This window comes from Lissotriton helveticus, chromosome 4_1 (genome assembly GCF_964261635.1).
Source record: "Lissotriton helveticus chromosome 4_1, aLisHel1.1, whole genome shotgun sequence".
NCBI lineage: Eukaryota > Metazoa > Chordata > Amphibia > Caudata > Salamandridae > Lissotriton > Lissotriton helveticus.
This window is the reverse complement of record NC_136063.1, coordinates 105,709,000-105,730,463: the sequence shown is the minus strand read 5'-3', so window position 1 is coordinate 105,730,463 and position 21,464 is coordinate 105,709,000. Positions and strand designations below refer to the sequence as shown.

General features: G+C 45.8%; 1 protein-coding gene across 4 annotated transcripts in view; it reads left to right on the top strand.

The window, feature by feature from the left end:
* The window catches only part of WDR97 (WD repeat domain 97), a 357,055-nt gene that overhangs the window by 197,355 nt on the left and 138,236 nt on the right, over nucleotides 1-21,464 (top strand). For 3 of the 4 annotated variants that reach the window (XM_078686528.1, XM_078686526.1, XM_078686529.1), the window contains 2 exons: nucleotides 3,538-3,576; nucleotides 17,886-18,074. In XM_078686528.1, coding sequence (XP_078542654.1) covers nucleotides 3,538-3,576; nucleotides 17,886-18,074 — 228 coding nt within the window. The remainder of the gene's footprint in view (nucleotides 1-3,537; nucleotides 3,577-17,885; nucleotides 18,075-21,464) is intronic. The other variant, XM_078686527.1, reaches the window with a different exon arrangement.

The following is a 21,464-nucleotide window of genomic DNA, read 5'->3' as shown; positions in this document are numbered from 1 at the left end:
GGGGGCGATGTTCGGCCTCCAAGTGCGATGTGCCGATTCTTTTTCCACAACAGCAGCGATGTGTCTGCTCATTGCAGCAGAGAGTACATCGTTTCCACTAGAGCAAGCACCTGAGTTCAATTCCAATGAACCATACACAGGAGCTGGGTTAAAGACTTTGATGTCCCTGAGACTTTGAAGAACAGGGGGCTAGGCAGCTAGCTCTTGGAGACACTCTGGGACAGGTGATGAAGGTCAAGTCAGAGGGAACAGCAGGCAGCAGAGAGCACAGCAAAGCAGCAGTCTTCCAGGGAAACAAGACCAGGGAGCAGCAGTCCTTAGCATAGCAGTCCTTCTCGGCAAAGTCGTTTCAGGTCTAGAAGTGTACTGAGTTGGTTGGGTCAGAGGTCCAGTACTGATACCCAGTGGTGCCTTTGAAGTGGGTGTGACTTCACAGAAGGGTCATTGAAGTGCACACATACCCTTTTATCCTGCCCTGATTCCAGACTCACTGCGGGGGGTACACCACCCTGTGTGTGTGATCAGAGCACAGCCTATTCAGGTGTAAGTGGGAAGCTCCTTCCTGCCATCCTCCCAGGAAGATGCATGAAGTGACTCCCAGCCTTCCTTTGTGTGAGACTGTCTATAGGGAATACACAAATGAACTGTCACCCAGCCCAGCCAGTGATCAGAGACATGCAGCAGATACCAAATGGCTAAGAGCAGACTCTTTCTGCTATAGGTGTGATTGAAGATGGCAACCAGTAATATTGTTTCTATGCCATTGCGTTCTTTATTGGAATTTAGAGGCCTTCTCACAGGTTGAAACAATTTGGAGTAGTCATGACATGGAAGTCTGCGGATTTCCTCAAGATCCATTAGTGTCCACTGAGATCCCATCCGTATCAGTGTTTACCAACTGAACCTCACAGCATCTTTTCGGGTGCCAATAGCTTACCTCAAGTATCCTGGACTTGAACTACCTTGTACAATTAGGGTACAGAAGAGGATCTTTATTTTAAGCAAAAAAGTCTTTCAGGTCTGGACAAGGGGAAACTTTAAGCTAGTAATACTCATATAAGGTTTTGTTAGCGCACGTTCTATTAATTCTTGGATATTTATTGTGCACACTGCCCCATACGTTTTTTCCTTGAGTTTTCTAAATTCAGCCTTGGTGAAGGTACATTTTGGGATCCGTTTTTATCCAAGTTTAGTTCAAAGAATACTTGCGATACAGTCAGAAGTGCAGTACAGCTAACGGCAGTGGACATTAGTGGTAAATATACACTCTCCAGAAAACTGCCCAGCAACCACTTCAAGACCTCCACACATTAAGAAATGGCTGCCTGTGTGTGTGTTTAGTGGAAGGGTGTGTATTGGGATGCATTTCATTTTCAATGCAGCTGGTTCCACTAGGAAAACAAAGAAAGTTGTGAAATGAAGAGACTGGTAGTAATACAGCTGCAAAAAGGTAGGAGGCACCAGTACAGGAACACTGAGATGCTATTTGCTACATCTAGTACTGATGTTATAGAGACAAGGGAACCCAGGAAGTTAATAAGGGACTAGAGTACAAGCAATTTTAAAGGAACACTGGTTTCTTTCAAACAAGGTCATATAAAGCAATAATACACAGAGATACAATGATATCTGTGTTTATGAAATCTAAATGGAAAATATACGTTCATTAAATAAAAAAAATCATGGAAGTGGGATAATATACAACGAGAAATGAAGTAAATAGAACTTCAGAACTCATGCATTGCACAACATGTAAATAAGTAAACAGGTTAAAACCAAGGTAACAAGTCAATGACATCTTGATCCCTAACTAAATAGGAGGATCATCATCATGACACAACAAGTTATGCCTGCTGGGTGTGAAGAAAGAGAAAAGAGAAACAAAGGAAAAGGAAGAAAAAAAAGGGGAGTTACACACGTAGCATAGATTGAGTTATGATAAACCCATGCACCATACACTAACAGATAAAACCAGACCAGGTAGTGATGCATTTATCCGCTATAATGAGTGAGATCAAGATTGTAACCTAACCATGTCACAGAAGACATAAATTATGCTATGGTGTGTCTTCAAGAATTTCCTGAAGAGACCTAACGGCTAGAGTGCTTAACCTCGAAGCTATGGCAACTTGACCTCGGCATAGACACTCAACATCCTGTGATTCTAGGCAAATCACGTAATCTCCCAGTGCCTTACCAAAATGAATGTGTCTGTCTGTAGCACAACTAGTGCTCATATAAAGCACTCTGATACCTTCGGGTCGAATTTGCGCTATATAGAACTCATACAAAAAAATAGTAATATACACAGTTAGCCCAAAATAAGTAATAAAATAAATATGAAAGCTGAGCTATAAAAGCTTCCTCGTCCAAATACAACCGTTATTCAATCAAGACCGCATACAACCAGCGCGGGCAGATCATCTGTGTAAGAACTTACAGCGACCCAGAGACTGTTAGTGTGCTCAATAGGTTATTTTGTGGTGCACATTAGCCACATATCTGCATGTCCTTATTGGATCACAATTCACTTGGAACCTCCATGCTTGTTTAAAGTCACAATGCATGGGTGTATCATAACACAAACTATACTTTGTGTGAAACTCCCCTCTTCTTTTTTCCTCCCAGCAGGTATTTTCCCAGACATAACTCGTTATGTTCTGATGATGATCCCCCTATTCTGTTAGGGATCGAAACATCGTCGACTTATGTACATTGACATCAACCTGTTTACTTATTTAATTTTTTATAAGCAAAGGTACTATGTATCTGTTGCTTAATTATTTTTTGTATTTTAGTCACATGTTGTGCAATGCCTGAGTTCTGTTGACTTCATTTCTAGTTGTACATTGCCCAACGCCCATGGCTTTTTTATTTCTTTATTAATTAAACTTATAATTTCCATTTGGATTTCATACACATGAATACCATTGTATCTCTGTGTATTTTTGCGTTGTATAACCTTGCTTGAAAGGGACCATTATTCCTTTATACCATCAGGAACTGAGATACACAGTGAGACGGTGAGGCCACTGGGGAGGCATCTGTGCACCAGCTAGAAAATACTATTTCTTTTATTTAGAGACACCTGGAAGGTGAATTATGGTAAAACATTGAGTCACAGCAATTTCCTTTTTGTGTGTGAAAATAATTTTTTGTAGGGTGAATATTAATGTTAATAGTGCTCCCTTGCATGTGTGAATATAACCACAAAAAAAGTCTTCACCCACTAACATTGTGGAATACTGAAAAGCTGCTGCCTTAATATGAACAGTGCTTGGGAAGGTGAGGGAAATCTACCTTGAATCGTGTACAAGAGCTCTTGTGGCTGTATTATATCATTCATATGTATTAACTGACGAATAGACTCTATCTTTCTTGTGGACCTTGATGTACCACACATGGAGTGATTTGGACACCTCTAATGCCACGCCGGGTTGCATAGCTTCCTGGAGGGCTGAAGATTAGCACAATGATCCCAGGTTCACAGACATGGTTCTCTGTCTTATCCCAGAATTGTGTCTCTCTCTCCTCAAGGGCACCCGGTCAATGCAGTCCCGCATTCCAAGGCCTCCTGTGAGTATTGCTTGCATGGGGACTTATCATCTCAACTTCTCCCTCCTTCTCCTGACTGAGCTATGGGATCTGCTTGCAAACCATGTAATCTCTGGCTGCTTTGGAATTGAATTGTACTACAACTCTAATCTCTCTGTAGAAGTGCTCTCTTCTTTCTTGTGGTGCTTATTGATCTTTCATGCCAGTCTCTAAATTCTCTGCATTAACCTCTTGCACCTTTTCTAAAACCTACTTTGAGCAGCCTGTGCTTCTACTTCCAGTGGTGCTTCATGTGATTGGTGAGAACAACTAATACATTCAGAGGAACATCCTGATCCAATGGGAAGATACAGTTTTATCAATCAAAGTTCTATCACTGACTGTTTGAACAGCTAATCATTCATTATCGTTCATAATCAATTGGGGAAATCCAACTTTTGAATTGTTACTTTGTAAAATTTTGAAAGATACCTTGAATGACTCTTTTGGCTAATTCTGGGTGCATCATCAACACACAAGACAGTCAGTGAAACAGAAATGTCTATATACATTTTCCAAATGTAGGGTGGACATCTTTTAGCATGTCTGAATGACTTTTTTTGTGAGGATAAACTTAAGCTGCCTTCGTCACACAACAGTGCATGATGAGAGAATGCATGGGTTGTTCATTGCTGTGTTAGAGTAGTTCCAAGCCTGAAGTTCAAGCACTATAGATTAATAGTCCATCAGATGGAAAAACACATTTGAGGCAGAACTGGAGGTCTGCTGGAAACAACCAAAAGGGAGGCCCGCTACTGCTGAGAAATTATATTTTTGTTGGAGTCACTGGAAGATTTTTTCGAAGCTATTCAATGGTAGAAGATGAAATATGTTATGATCCTCCTGTGAATAGTCAAATACCACTTTATACAAAGTCTCCTCCAATTATTTTGACCTATTTAATGTTTTTTGTCCGTCATATTTTTTCTACATTGGTAAGTGGTTTGCTGAATTTGTACTATATGTATACAAAAGTCTTATTTTTCATTTCTAACAGTAAATTACCTTTCGTTATTTTTATTTTAAACTATTGTTATGATACTGAACATGGACATATAAAGCAGTCACAAGCAAGACAGTCAAGCTGGCAACATATTTCAAAAATGTAATCTTATTAGAATGCGATATGACATGATTAAAACAAAGGGCAGACATTTTGTAATACCCTTGAATGTGGGTTGGATAGAGCTATAGATAATTTGTGGTATCATTCCTCCAATATCATATTTTTCACCGCTATCTCCACAGGTTGTGCATTTGTAGGCATTGTCCAAGCCAGTGGCGATTACAGTAAAGAAGAGTAATTTGCTGCCAATAAGTCCACTATTTCTTAAATGATAATTACAAAGTCCAACATTCTTAACCCAACCTCTTGGACAGTCTGTGCTGCTTCCCTTCCTCTGTGCATTTGAGGAGTGTAGTGAAAGTGTTGTAGATTATGTATGGAAGCACTAGTACATGTATGCATCTTCACAATGAAGACAGGAAATTGACCGATGAAGACTAGCATCTCAAATCACTTGTACTGCTTCCCAGTTTTGGTGCTCAGCTTCTCAGAGCAGTAGAACAAGACATGCAAGACTCTGAACAGCAACAGCAGTGCAGCAGCAATGCAGAACTCCCTGTCTCAGAACTGCTTCTGCTTGGGTATCACAGTGATAGCTTCTTTCTCACCAAGAACATGCAAAGCATATGTAGCAAGAAGTGCACATTCCTTACACACAGAACACATAGGTCCCGATCCACAGAACTAACTTAAGACAAAATCCTAAACTTACTACCATTTTGATATTCACAGAAGGCACTTACTCATTTTAGAATTCACAGAAGACACTTACTCATTTTGGTATTCACAGAAGACACTTACTCATTTCGTATTCACAGAAGTTAGGAGTCCTAACTTTAGGACGCCTAAATGCCTTCTGTGAATACTAAAAGTCTTAAAGTTAGATTTTTCTCAGTTTAGGAGTAGTAAAGTTAGGACTCCTAACTTTAGGACTCCAAAATGCCTTCTGTGAATACCGAAAGTCTTAAACTTTGGATTTTTCTCAGTTTAGTAGTAAAGTTAGGACTACTAACTTTAGGACTCCTAGACAGGACTTAGTGTATTGGGCTGGAGTGGGGGCGCTAGGTGCCCTCCTTGCATACTCCAGTTGAAACCAATTCAGGGAGCCTTTGGCGCCCTCTCTGGTGGGAAACTAGACAAAGGACATGTATCCTCCCCTCTGTCCAGCCCCTCCTCCGGGAAGCACCTCTGAATCATCCCAACCCTTTCTTTACGGTACCTAAGGGCTTACCTCTGCAACGATCCTCAGATTTGTCATGGGACAAGATTCTATTTCTAATTCTAATTAAGAGATTTGTAGAGCACGACAGCTGCCCCAGCCAAGAGGCGTCCCAGCGATAACAGCAAATAGGTGACCACACCGCAGGGAGGAATCAGAGCAACCTACACGGTGGGAAAGAGAAATGTTTTGATAGATTTCCTGAATTCGAGAAAGTTGCTGAGGCCTCGAATATGGAGGGGCAGTGAGTTCCAGAGAGTAGCCGCTCTGTACCGGAAGGAGCGGCCTCCAGCCCGGGTCCTCCTAGCTCGAGGGACCACTAGGAAATGTTGGCCCATGGAGCGAAGCTGACAGGAGGGGGCATAAAAAGAGAGCAGAACAGTCAAGATGGTAGGGGAGGCGAGCTTCAAGATTTTAAAGGCTATACAGAGAGCCTTGAACTCAATCAGTTGAGCCACAGGCAGCCAATGAAGGCGGCGGATTGTGCTAGTCGCAGAGCAGACTCTGCGCAGGCCCACAAAAGCTCTTGCTGCGGAGTTCTGTACTCTCTGTAGCCTGTGTACTTCCACTTTGTTAGCCCCCCAGATACAGACCGTTTGCGTAATCAAGCCTAGAAGTGATTAAGGACTGAATGATGGTCTGTCTGGTCGGGGCATCGAAGAAACCCAAAATAGGTTTGAGCCCATGCAACAAACCGAAACAGGTGCCAGTCACCTTCTTCGTTTGGGTCTGGAAACTGAGAGAGGTGTCCATCCAAACCCCCAAGTTCTTTACAACTTGTTTAGGAGGAGGGGGGTGCCTAGATTCGTGGGCCACCAATACTTATTCCATAACCCACTACGTCGCTCTTTGACCGTCTTGGACACTTGGACTTCAACTGAAACCAAGACTGCACTATAGAAGACTCCTGCTGCTCATGATCTCACTCTTCTTCAAGTCTTATTCATCGTCTGTGTCGGTGCCTCTTCCAGGTTCTTCAACAGACCAGTGGGCATCAAGGATCCTTGAAGAAATCTCCCTTGGAGTGAAGGTTTCACTCCCCTGCATCTTCAGGCACCGCAACAAGCTGAGCGTTCTGCTGCTCCTGTCGTCCTATGGATTCCCGATGCTCAGCAACACAGGTAGTGGTTCTGCAACTCCTTCAAGGCCTGACCAGTCCTCTCCACAATTTTGAGGCCAGTACCCCTCGTGGGAGCCACAGGGAGCGAACCACTGTGGACCGTGTCAACTTGCCATTGACAAGGTCCATTTACTCTGCACTGCAGAGATCTTCGAGCTACAAGAAGCTCCAACCTCCAGCATCTCTCCCCTCCAAGATCAGCATCCTCACTGCATCCTCTGCACTGTAACTTTTTATTATGTAAACACAAAGAAACAACACATCAAACAGACAAGCAAGGCAATACAGTGATAATACAGCCATTAGGTCTGCGCTCAAGGAGGACGGGAGATACATGACAGCAGGAGAAAAGAGTCTTTGAATACAGATGAGGGGAGGGTGGCAAAGGCAGAATTGCATATGAACAACACAATATACCACAGCTAGAAGGAATGTAGGTCAGGGCGACTGGGTAGGACTAGGAATAGCGGTGAGTGGGGGCGTACAGATACCTCCACGGTATGAGTTCCAAGGGTTCCAAATCTTCCCCCATTTCTTGGGTCTGCCTCTTGCCATATACACTGTTTTCTCCCTGAACATGCACCAGTCCAGACTCTCTTTCCAAGCAGTCACTGTAGGCGGCCTCGGGGATCCCCACAATTGTGCAATATCCCTCTTCGCAACCATATTGGCCAGAGTCGCCCACCGAAGCTGCGACACGTCATAGTCGTTCGGACCCCATACATAACTACATCCATCACCTCATGTATACGTTTCCAAAATCGCACCACCACAGGGCATTCCCATATGATATGGAGATAGGTGCCAAGGAGACCACACCCACACCCACGCCTACACATGCCATCCGTGGAGTAGCCCATATGGATCAGACGGGGACCGGTGACATAGATTCTGTGGAGGATCTTGAGTTGGACCAGACGGAGGCGGGCCGGAATCGCCACCTCCTTGGGAGAGGAGATCGCGGACTGCCAGTCCTCATCATCCAGTTCAATACCATCAGCAATCCAGGCTTCACGGAGGCGATCGAGCAGGCTCGATCGGTCATTAATCATTTTCTTATAGAACAATGAGATAGTACTGTCTGGCACATAACCGTCTAGTATACGATCTTCGAGGGGGGAGGAATCCGTAATATCACTACCCACTGGCAACACATAGTTAAGAGCATAGCGTACCTGGATATAACGAAATTTTTCCCTGTCACTCAGCTTATACTCTATTTGCAGATCCGAGAAGGCCTTCACCCCTCCTTTAACCCAGAGATCACGCACTTTACCAATACCGATCATGTCCCACTTATCAAATCCCTTCGTCTTCCATAGGCCACCCAGCTTCGCAGAGGCATAGAGCGGTGTCGCACCAGTTAATTTATCACTCCAGCCCATAGCTGCCGTTGCGCTATACCATACCCGCACGGCTATAGCGGTAGGTCCCGTGAGTTGTGAATGGGAGGGACCCGAATAGAGTGCCCTGTAGTAATCACCACCCGGGAGCAGCCACTTATCCATTTCAAATGCTGGATTCAACGCCGGGCCATACATCCCGTGGTTGATGGCAGCAAGGTGGGAAGCCCAATATTACCTACGAATATCCGGTAACGCTATACCGCCATCATACCAGGGAAGTGTTAATTTCGGAAGAGCGATGCGTGAACGCCCGTCCCATATTAGTTGCCTCTGCAACGATTCTACTTCCCGAAAATACGTCGACGGGATGACATCAAAACTATTCTGTATGGCGTATAGGAACCGCGGTAAGGACATCATTTTAAAAAGGGCAGCACGCCCTAGAGGAGATAACGGTAATTTACGCCAACGCGCTACATCGGAGCGCAGCCTTTGGAGCGGGGGGGAGCAAATTACGTTCATAGCGAACCGCCGGGTCCATCGAGATAAACACACCCAAGTACTTAAAGCCTGACTGCGACAACTGGATGGGACAGCCCCGAGGCAAACGAGGGACATCACCCGCGAGTACATAAATGTAGGATTTCGACCAATTAATGATAAGGCCCGAGTTCTTCCCGAAGGAGTTAAGTATGTCAAACAATACGTTGAGCGATTTTTGGGGAGATGTAAGGTACAATAAAATATCTTACGCGTATAAGAAAATGCGATCCTCGAAGGCTCCCACCGTAGCCAAGCGGCGAGTGGCTCCAACGCCAAAGCAAAGAGGAGCGGGGACAACGGACAACCCTGCCGGGTGCCCCTCCCAAGAGTAAAAGGCATGGAGACACGGCTGTTAACCACCACCTGTGCCAGTGGCGTTTCATACAGGAGCTTGACCCAACCAATAAAAGCTGCGCCGAATCCAAATTCGCCGAGTACCGCCCAGAGATAAGACCACTCGATTGTATCAAAGGCCATCGTGGCGTCCAAGGACGCCAAGATGGCCGGTTCACGCAGCGTCTGGGCCCTCGCGAGAACACCATGCAGACGTCGCAAATTTAAAGCCGTGTTACGGTGCGGGATAAAGCCCGATTGATCTGGATGAATCAGGTCGCCAATAATCGTAATCAAACGATTAGCAAGCAGTTTGGCGAGGATCTTGGGCTCCGCATTTAAGAGCGAAATGGGCCTATAGGACGAGCAGCGATCTCGTGGTTTACCCTCCTTATGGATCACCACGATGGTTGCAAGACGCTGATCTCTAGGGAGGGAGCCATTATCTCGCGCAGCCAAAAACATATCACCGAGATAGGGAGCTAGGGTATCAGGGCGTAACTTATACAGTTCAACAGGAAGGCCATTGGGACCCAGAGCCTTGCCGGAGCGAAGGGAGCGTAGCGCGAGAGCCACCTCATCCACCGAGGGCGTGGCATCCAACCAGTCCCGATCCGATTCCGACAAACATGGAAGTGCTATATCCCGAAGCAACAATTGCGAATCCTCCTCGGGCCTGTCGGACACCGATGTATAGACCTTTCGAAAATAATCAGCAAAGCATTCAACAATCTCAACAGGGTCCGTTACACGCACTCCACCACATGTCTCAACCACCGGAAACACTTGATTCGCTCTCTCCCTTCTATCCAGCCATGCAATCAATTTTCCTGCTTTATCACCCACATCGTACAGCCGTCCCTGTTGTTCCCTACTCATCGTCTTTGCCGCAACAGTAACCAACGTTTTATGTTCTAATTTTTTAAGGCGGAGGACGTGTAATGCTTCTTGAGACACCCCCCACTCCAATGCAGGCTCCAGGTCTGTGATTTCAGTCTCGAGCCGAACAATTGCCTCATTCTTACATTTCTTGGCACACCCCACCAAAGACAATGCCTGTCCCCTGATCACAGTCTTAAAAGCTTCCCACAACGATACTGGCGAGGTTACAGAACCAGCATTCTCAGTAAAATACAGATCAAATGATTTAATCAATTCAGTGCGAGTCTTAGGGTCAAGAAGATACCAGGGGTTAATCGGAGTCACCCTCCCTTCGGCCCCGGCGCTAAGATTAAAATGAAACCAAATAGGGGAATGATCCGATATACCCCGGGCCAAGTGTCTAATCATTCCAATCGAGGGGGACAGTGCCGCCGGTATCAGGACATAATCTAATCTAGAAAGACTACCATGAGCTCCCGAGTGGAAAGTAAACTGTGTTTGCTCTGGATGCATTAGCCTCCAACAGTCTATGAGGCCCAAAGTTTCCAGGAAGTCACCCAACCAGGATTGCGCAGCAGGAAGATCTCGGGGGGGGATAGCGTTCTATCCTGCCAGAAATGAAGGAGTTAAAATCACCACCCAGTATCAAAACACCCTCCGGGAGACCCAGAACCATCCGCCCCAGGTCCGTAAATGTTGTGGATTGTAAGCCAGAGGGAACATAAACTGACACCAACGAGATTGGTTTACCCTCCCACCGCCCGACAAGTGCAACATATCGACCCCTGGCATCAAGGATCACATCATCAACCTCGAGGGGGAGGGAAACCCTAAGCAGAATACCCACTCCTCTAGAACTAGATGTAAATCTAGAATGGGCAGCAAGACGATAACCCCGTATATTAAGAGCGGGACAAGTGTTTACTATCAAGTGTGTCTCTTGTAGCAAAACGACATCAGGCGAAAGGCGCCGCAACAGCTGCATAACCACCCCTCTCTTTATACGATCACCCAACCCATTCCCATTCCAGCGTAATACCCTCAACCCCCATCCAGATCCACAATGAACTCCCATCGCAAAACGAGCATCACACCAACGTCAAAGATAATGAAAGTACCTTGCCTTGAAGAAGAAAAAACAAACAATCCCAGAACATGTCCCTCCCTCCCCCCGAGGTTCCCAACACAACTTCCCCCCACCCTGCACCCCTGCACCGACTCAAAAGCCACCCCAATTTGCAGTGTGCCTGTCGCCCTAACAATTACAAACAAAGAACTAATCTACACAAAGAAAACGCCATCCCCGCTACCTCCCAAGATACGAGTGGAATGATCAAAAAAGTCAGTGAGCTGCAGCTGGTCACTTTGAGTAGTGTTCCGGACACAGGCACCATAATCATTCTTGGTCCATCAGTCCCCCTTCAGCACCACCAGCATGTTCTTGGCCAGCACGGCGAGTCGGCAAAGTGTCCAACCAATCACTCGCTTCCTCAGGCCTGACAAAGAAGAATGTTCGATTGTCATATTCAACACGCAGTCGGGCCGGGAATAACATAGCGTATTTTAGTACCATGTCTCTTAGTCGCCGTTTCACACCTTGAAATCCCATGCGTTGTTTCTGGACCAATTGAGAAAAGTCCGGATAAAAATTCACAGCAGCGTTCTCGAACTGCGTAGGGCCACTTGTCCGTGCCGCCTGCAAAATGGCGTCGCGATCTCTAAAGTTGAAGATCCGTACAATAATCGGACGGGGGTAAGACCGGGCTTCGCCTGTCCCCCTGGCACTCTGTGCGCACGTTCGATGGCAAAGAATTTGCTCAGGCCCTTTGGTGCAAGATGATTAAGAATGAGGCCCTCCACTCGAAGATCATTGGCGAGTGAACTAGAATCTTCCGGGACCCCAATAATACGCACGTTATTGCGCCGTGCACGGCCTTCAAAATCCTCCAAGCGACGAGCGAAAAAGTCATTAGCAGATCTAAGATTGCACACTTCTGTTTGCAAGTCGAACACATCCGTCTTTAGGTCCAATGACTTCACTTTCTCATTCGTCTTGGCCAGATCAGTTCGAATGAGGTTGACATCAATAGCCACTGTGTCCAACTTCAGAGCCAAGGCTTCATACTGTTGGCCAATAGAAGACTGAATACCAGCAATGGCGCCCATCACGTCTTGTAGCGTTAAGTCCGCCAACACAGCAGGATCGTCAACAACCTCCTCCCGGGTCTTAGGTGCGCCACCAGGGGATCCTTTAGAAAGTGTATAGCGATCCATGACATTCGTCTGGGTTGAACCTCCACGGATAGTGGTCTTGACCTTCCGTTTCTCGCCCTCAGGCTTGCCTGTCATGGCGAATCGGGTGCCCCGGAGGGAGGCTTGGGATCTGGTCCAAATGGCTCCTTAAAATTCACACACAAGAATACAGGAGGCAAAGTTGAGCCAAGTGGAGTCCACAGCCAAACAGTCGCTCGCTCGAAACTCAATGAGCTGGCATCGGGGCTCGTCCGATCAACAGACACACCGCATATATGAGGCAGTGCGCCGGAGAACCGAAACCGAAAGTGAAGTGAGGCTGTGGTCTGATCCCCTTGAGCCGTTGTTGTTAAATTACGACCTGGGCACTGCTACAACTCAAGGTCCAGGCTGTTTCATGGAGAAGGCCGCAAATTTCAAGACGGCAAAACTCGGGGACCCTGCGTCCGATTCCAACCCAAAAACCTGCTAGTACATCAGCCGGGTTGTGTCTTCAATGATCTTCCATCAAATCAGGATATTGTCCAGGATAAATGCGGGAGGCAGCGAGGGTCCTCGGGAGCCCTGTGCTCACGTGGCCATCTCGGATGCGCGCGAAGCTCCTCCTCCGAGCCTTCATTCTTGGTGAGATGCTCGAGGTCCTCTTGCCACTCCTGTACCTTTGGCCTGTGGGTCCTCCTGAGGGTCTTCTCTTGCTTCAGTGTGCCCCCCTGCATGTTCGGGGCTTGTTCCGACTCTCCTGCTGTTGGTGAGTCCCTTGGACCTTGCTGGTTCCAACATTGCTCCTTCTTCGTTTCTTCTTCATGGCAGTTGTGGCTCCCAAGGCTTATTGGTGCTCCCGTTGAACACCTTGGACACCGACCACCTAGTCACCAGCATCCGACATGGGCCAGCTCGTGTACGGCTCCTGGTCTTCCTCAGTGTGGCGTGGTCCGCACACTTGCCGCCACAAGATCATCATCAACTCTTCTGAACCCCCAGACTTTGGTGAGCATTGTGCTGTCTTCGTGCCTCCTGGCCACGTCCGAGTGGCATAGACTCTGTTCTGCACTTCCAGAATCCACCCTTGGATTCAACCGGACTCCTTCCGGAACTTCTCCAGAGGCATTTTTCTTTTAAGTCTTCCATTGTCTTCTACTGTGGTTTCCGATGTCTCTTCACTCCTATGCACCTGGCTTCCCTGGTGTAAGTAACTTGGTTCTCGGGGCATCCACAAGTCGGATGGCTCTCCAATCTTCTATCCTCCCAGGGAATTCTTCGGGATCCTCTGGGAAGGGTCCTTATTCTGCAACACTGCAACCGCAACTTCTCCACTGACTTCCATTTAGCACCCGGCTGTGTTTCCACTCTGCACACAGCCTCCGTGGGGTTCCTGAGTACTTGCCTTGGGTGGTTGCTTGTGTCCCCGGCTCCTCTTAGTCGTCTGGTCGTTCCGTCCTCTTCTGCAGTTCGAATTCCAGTTTCTTAGTATATGTTGTGGTCTCCCCCTGGAGACCACTGTATTTTGTGCTACTTAACTGATTGCATTTGAAGTATTCTTGTGTATTGTGTTGCTATCTCCGGGTAGGAAATATACCGATGTGTTAGTAAGTGTTGTCAAATTGTGCACCATATACTAAGCCAGCCTCCTTCACTTTGTCGTTATATAAAATTGCACCAAGGGCCCCTAGATACAATCAGAGGCTGCAGCTTTATATGTTAATTTTATATCATATAATCATATATAATAAGATATGAGTGATTTATGTAAGCTGTTATTGTTTATTCCATGTGGACTACACATGGAAAGTTGAAGACATTCCTTAAGAAGAGACTGAAATGAATACAAAGTGGTGACAGAATGGATGGAAAGGGATAGGGCATTTCAGCGTTTGTGAGCAAGTACAGAGAAAGATTAAAGTGGGGGACAGAGTTGTTGAGCGATAGGTGCATTGGTATGTTATCGTTTTATGTAACATGTTTTTGTGAATTCTTTTACGTCTTACTTTTTATTGCATGATTAATCAACACCATTGCAAGAAGGATTAACAATAAAACAATTATCATGCATGAGCCATCAGCCACTGCCTTACGTGCGAAAAATAAGGTGTAAATCAACACAGTGAAGCTGTTCACGTCTTTAAATAACGTAAATGAGAAAAATAGAAAAATCAACAAGTTAGAAGACGTGCAAATAGAAATACAGCAGAATTTACAGGATAGCAAGATTATATCATAATCTCTTTGCGTTGTAAAATGAGTTCAATTTGAGAAGAACAATGTCCATAAATGTCATAAAACAACCTATGAGCAGGTCACTCATGAAGGCATACTCTGTGAGAGCCTCAGTGCACCCCCTAGCCTGTTAAAAAAAGGGTTCCAGAGGTTCCTATATTTAATCCTTGGCATAGACATAACATGTGCACTAGGGACTCTCTTCAATTTTCTAGATGCGGCACGTTACATTTCCCTCTGTGACTCTCTACAAGACAAAAGTTCCATAGTAGAGAAGGACAAAATCAAAGTCTAATTAGTTTATGTTTCTGCTGAAGAATCACGTTTGGTGCATGGGACTAAATAATCAACGTAGACATATGTTTTCCTATCAAAATGCGTTAAACTTTAGCTAACTGATGGAATTCTTGCACGATTCGTTATTAGCACCTTCAACGTGGAGATTGGTTACTGGGCATTCCAGAAATCTACCTGGTTGCACATTTCTAATGAAGGATTCTAAGAAGTTTTTCCAGGTGCTTTTTTGTCTGCTGTGTAGCTTTGTTCTAGATCCCTGGCCAGATCAGTTGTTTTCGTGATCCAAAGAGCTTGGAGCATAATTTCAAGAGGAGGATAGTGTGAGAGGCTGTGCAAATCGAGTACGAGCCTCACTTGTCCCTGTGATTTGCTATAGGAGAGACCAAACAAGACTCTACAGGTCAGACACCACCACACGGTCCATAGCACCAATATCATTTAGGGCTAAAGTCTTTGGGGCAGATTTACGACTACTGGCGCATCTCTGCTAGTTGCGACGCATCTGCCCACACGTGTGCCACCACTAATGCAACGCACCATGACGCACCTATGGGCAGATGCGTGTCGCATACCCCCGGCGGAAAGGCGGCGCATTTCTGGAGTTGCGTCGCAAGCACGACGCAGCTCCAGCAAGGCTCGGGGTGCCCCTATCCCTAACATGCTGCGTCAATCCTTACGCCTGCTTCAAGCAGGCACAGGGTTTTGACGCAGCATGGCCGTAAAAGTGACTGAGTGAAATCTTGTAGATTTCACTTAGCCACTTTTCGGAGGCGTTTCTGCGCAGGAACGCCCCCTCCCCCCTGTGCAGGAATGCCCACATGTGGTGCAGGGCTTTACAACATAACGCATCTCCCTAGATGCGTCACGTTGTAAATAGCCCACAGCATGACGCTGACTTTGTGCATCACAAAAGTGACGCAACGGTGGCGCAAATCTGGCGTAAGGGGCTCGTAAATTTGCCCCTTTGATTTCAGAGTGAAATTGTGAAGCTTTATTTTTTCCCTAATCTAAATACCAAGATATTTGTTTGTTGGTACAGCCTCTAGTCAGTTGACCATTGAGCTTTCTTTACAATTTTCCTGTCAAATGCAGTGATTTTTTGATTTTTCTCTGTTGATGACTAGAATATTTACTAACCAGAATGTTTTGAATGCCTAAAGATCTCTTATGGGTGCTTGGTCTTATGTAATACTGTCATCAGTAAATAGTAGAAGATGGAGAGGAAAATCGCTTAAAGGCTTAAGTAGTTTACCACCGAGATCAGCTACATACAAATGACTTTATAGGTTGGACAGGACCCAGCCTAGCTTCGGGCCTTTATTCCTACAGACCTTGAATGCAGTGATTAATGCTGGGCCCAATGTGGCTCGTACCCAGGTTTGTGTGTAGAGCGACATTATTGCCTTTCATAGTAGATCATGCATTCCCATCTTCTTAGCTTTTACCATACTAAACTGTGATCAACAGCATCAAATGCAGTTTTCATATCTATAAAGACAGCAGAGGCGCTAGCCCCTTGGTGTGCGTGTCACAGTAAATCAAACCTGAGAGTGCTAGGAGATTCTCTTTAACCTTTCAGCCTTTCTGGATACCAGCCTGGCAGAGACAAATGAGTTTCTCATCCCCTCCCAAGTCTCTTATTCTTGCAGAAGTATTTTTACACAAACTTTGCCCACAACATCCATTTACCTCTGCACATGTCTCTTCGTTAATGCAATGGTTAACATAGATCCAAAATATTCACTGGCTTTACAGGCTTCAAATAAGTGTAACCTTTGCTTTGCCTCCCAGATTGTTTTCTTGTACCACTTCTTGGACTGTCTTGTGATGACTGTTAGTATGTGTTACATTTCTCAGTTTTCCATTCAAGGCATGCTTAATTCCCTTCTGTTCACTAGAGAACCACTCATTGCTACTTTTGAGACCCCCCACAAATCAATGGCCTATGTGTTTAACAAATAAAGGACCAGGTGCCCAACAAGGCCTATTTTATTAGCCTGTACTGTTAACATATGTCTTTAGCTCTGACCATTTTATTCCTTGGAGTTTCTGAATGCCGGTGGGGTCTCCCACCTATCCGGTTGGCTTGTTTTTGGTTCCTTCTCATAAGATGAATATATTCTAAGGGACAGCACCGCTGCCTAAGTGTCTCCACAGCCCTCCTGCATCCAACCCTCCACTCTGAGGACTCATCCATTCTAAGACAAATGCCCCATGGACCCTTCGCTAATCTGGGCATTCGTTTGCTGCGCTTCTCTGGATCTCCACGATTTGTGTACCCAAGGCTCTCCAGCCTGACCCTGTGTGCTCTGGACTATGGGTGGGCGGGATTTGCGTAATCGCGTTACGCAAATCTCTGCAAAACAGTAAAAAATCTCCACGAACACGCAGAAATTCCGCAAACACGCGGCATTGCTGGTTCGCGATGCTTTTTTACTGTTCACAATCGCTGTGTGCATGCTCGGGGGGGGGGGGGGGGGGGAATACCTTGCGAACACGAATTTGAGAACGCGAACAAGCAAAAAATTTCACAAAGTCGCGGAACGCAGAATTTTGGGCGTTTTCGCTTTCTCCGCGGAATGCAAAATTACCCACATTCCACAAATTTCGCAAGCGGAACGGAATTTACCGCCCAGGCCTACTCTGGACATTAGATGCTGTCAGACAGAAGTTCATCTGCAATCGATGCAAGGCCCTTCTTAGGAGTCTTGCCCTTCTATCACAATGTTTCCGTCTGTTTTTAATATTTTTTTGAATGTTTTGTGTGTGGAAGATGTCACAGGGCGTCCCTTCTCTGATCCCGGTGGTTGTTCTGATCTGTACTCTATAGCCATTTCTCCAGTACATCCTCTAACTGCTGTTTCTCATCGCTTAGCCGTTCTGTGAGGCTACTTACTCCTGAGATTGAGCACCGTGTCACAGTACAGGGACTCCACTCCATGGGGTTGGATCACCCTGACCAGAAGAGGACTCTGCCGGGGTCCTGACAGGACTAACCCTTATTTATTTCCTTCATAGGATTTCAAAGTCTCTTTACCACCGCTGCCATCAAAACGGCCCAGCACTACTGTCAAAATCAGAGCTGAAAGTCCATCCCCACCTCCACCAGCACCAACCTTGCCTCCGCCGAGTCCTGCCCCATATTTCATCCTCCAGTTCCAGCACAAAGACTGGTTCCAGGTGCTCTTCCCTGATTTCGGCCCTGAGGTGAGCATGATGTCTTCAGTATTAAGAGCAAAGGTATTCTTTCCCAGCTTGCAGCATGCTTTCTTTTTTTTTTACTAAGTTGCAAAAAAATGTAAGATAATATTTGTTTATTTATTTATAACGTTTTATATAGCGCGAACATGATTCTGAGGGATATCAGAGCGCTTTATAATTGGAGGGAGAGGAGAGGTAACAGTTACAGTACATGTGTCTAATAGAATTACCAGACAGAACACATATCAAATAGGACTCCCAGAACAAGAGCGGTTTCAATATAAGGGGTCAACAGAGAGTAAGATAATTACTGGTACATAGCGAAATAGGAGCAGAGCAAGTGATTCGGAGAGAAAGGAAATTTAAAAAAAACAAGAATAGTATCTAGCGCAGGGCTAAAAGCTGTAAGCCAAGTGTATTATAGCAGACAATCCAATAACCTTTTAAGGTAAGAACTTGATCATAAGGAATCTTTTTACTTCCAATTTGAAAGCAACCTTGGAGGAGATTCTACTTATTTTCGGTGGGAGGGAGTTCCAGATCTTGGGTGCAGAGCCGGCGAAAGCTCAGCGATACGTTCTCTTTTTGAGTAAGATCTGAGGTTTTAGGAGGAGAGAGTTAGCACTCCTAGAAGGTCTACCCCCTCTGGATAGTTCCAGCTTTTGCGCTAGATAACTGGGGGGGTTGAAATGGAGGGCCTTGTGAGATAGGCAGGCAATCTTTTGCTGTATTCTTGCTTCACAGGGCAGCCAATTTAGAGATTTTAAGACTGGGGACATGTGCGCTTTTCTTTTCAATCTGGCCTCCACATTCAATGAGGCCCTTAGTGGGGCCAGGTATATTTGGGGAGACCACAGAGCGTGGCACTGCCATAGTCTAGCCTCGGCAAAACAAGCACTTGGACCACTTGCTTGAAGTCAGCTTGTGGGAGGAAAGGGTTGACATTCCTGAGTATCGTCATCAGGTGGTTAGCTCCCTTGCACACATTGCTAATATGAGTCTTCATGTTCAAGTGCTTTTCCAGGGTGATTCCGAGAGATTTCGCTGAGTCAATATTGGGGGGGGGGGGCAGTTGAAGGCGGTGCGGTGGTTCATCCAGCGGTCTAACTTAGGGGAGTAATTCGGAGGAGAAATGAGAAGGAATTTGGTTTTGGAGGTGTTGAGTAGGAGGTGGTTCTCAGTTAACCAGTTTTGAGTAGTCAATAGGGTAGAGTTGAGTGAAATGATGTTATCCGGGGAGGAGATTTTCAGATAAAGTTGTGTGTCATCCGCATAAATATGGAAAAGAATGACCATGGAATTTAGTACATTGGCTAATGGTTCCAAGAGCAAGTAGAAGAGAATGGGAGATAGGGCGGACCCTTGGGGGACCCCCCACATGGATATTGGTGATGGCTGGGAGAGAGAGTGGTTCGCCTTCACTCGTTGGGATCAGTGATGGAGGAAGGACGAGAACCATTGCAACACCGGACCAGACAGGCCCATCCTGTGCTCCAAAATGAATAGGAGGTTGTTGTGATTAACAGTGTCAAACGCAGAGGAAAGGTCAATTAGGATAAGGAGGCACAATTTATTTTGGTCAAGGATTTTTAAAATGTCATCCATAACGTGAGTGAGAGCTGATTCAGTACTATGCCCACTGCGATAGCCAGATTGATGTTGGTCCAAGAGATGGAAATTTTCAATGTGAGCACAGAGTTGCGATTGGACGTATTTTTCTAGGAGTTTGGCTGGTGGAGATAGGGCAGAAGTTGTTGAGATCAGCGCTGTCTGTGGTAGTTTTTTTTAATATAGGTATTCCCTGAGCTGCTGTTACGCACTCCGGGATTGTGCCTTGTGACAGAGATGCGTTGACAATCTTTGTCCAGATGGGGGAGACAACATCCTTGATTTCTTTGAAGATGGAAGGCGGCAACGGGTCGCTGAAGTGATTAGATGGGTTGATACTCTGAAGAACCCAGGAAGCATCGTTCTTGATGCCCATTCTCATCGGTTCAATCTTGTCTATTAAGGCCGGGGGGCCCAGACCCATTGGATAGCAGTAGAGCCCGCCTGGTATCCAGATCAATATTGATTAAAGTAAAGAAAGCAGCCAGATCATCACATGAGGGAGGGCTGACTTCAGAGTAAAAGCGGTTTGGTGTTTAACCAGTTCGAAAAGTTTCTTGGGCCGGTTTGGGCCTTGATTAAGTTGGGATCTGAAATAGTCTGCCCTGGCTCTCTTGATTTGTTTGTTATAAGAGTCCTAACTTATCTAAGGATTTTTAGCTGGTCCGAGGATGGTTTGGATCTCCAGGATCGTTCAATTGCCCTAAGGTTGCGACGTTTCGAGTTTAAGTTGAACCATGGCTTGGATATTTTTGTTGAGGCATTTTTTTGTTGGAGAGGAGCAAGGGAATCCATGATACTAGAGATAGTAGTGTTGTAGAAGTCAGTGAGTACATGAACCTCAGACATGTCAACTTGGGAAGAGAGGGCAAATTTGCAGTGGTTTGCTAGATCAGCTGTGTTGATGTCTCTGGGGTCCCTTTTCCAAATCTTCAATTTCGTTGGTTGAGCCTTCCTCCGACACACCTCCATGTTAATATGGAAAAAGATGCTGTGATGGTCGGACCAATCGCAAGGGGAGATGGTATCCATTGTGATGGTGTGTTCTTTGGTGATTATGACACATTGTTGAATCACCTCGTAATCACTCAAGAAAGATTTGAGGCATGTTACCGCATGGTCATTAGGGTTAGACGAGTGAAGGTTGAAATCACTGAGGTAGATGTGTGACAGAAGGGAATCGGCATTGCCAGAGATGATTTCCATTAATTTTTCGATGAAGGGGAGGTTGTACCCAGGGGGGTGATAGGATGTGTGTAGTTTGCACACCGGGTGGTTGTTACTAGAGATGTTGAGACAAAGGTAGTCACATAATGATGGCCTAGAAGACTCCGAGAGGGAGACTGCAAGTGTGCTCCGATGTATACAGGCTAGGCCACCGCTCAACTTCACAACTCTGTCTAGCCGAATTATGTCATGGGCAGGGGGCACTAGGAGGTCTAGGATAGGAGTGGAAGAGGGATTGAGGGATGATAATGTCTATCTCATTGTGTTGGATGAGGTTGAAGATATCAGAGGCGTGTTTGCTGGCTGACCTGTAGTACGCATTTAAGTTGTACCAGAGTATGGGGGGGGTGTCTGTATGCTGTTCACTCTCATTAGGTTGTCATTGTTTATGACTCTAAGGTTGTGGGGGAATCTCTGTTCGGGTTAGTGTGAACGGCTTGAATTAGCCCCGTAGAAGTCTTGTTGGAGTCTAGGGTAGGCGAGTAAGAGTTGAGTAAGTCATCTATATCGTTATGCGTAAGATAGGCCATTGATCTTCTGGGGCAAGAGGGTGTGTTAGGT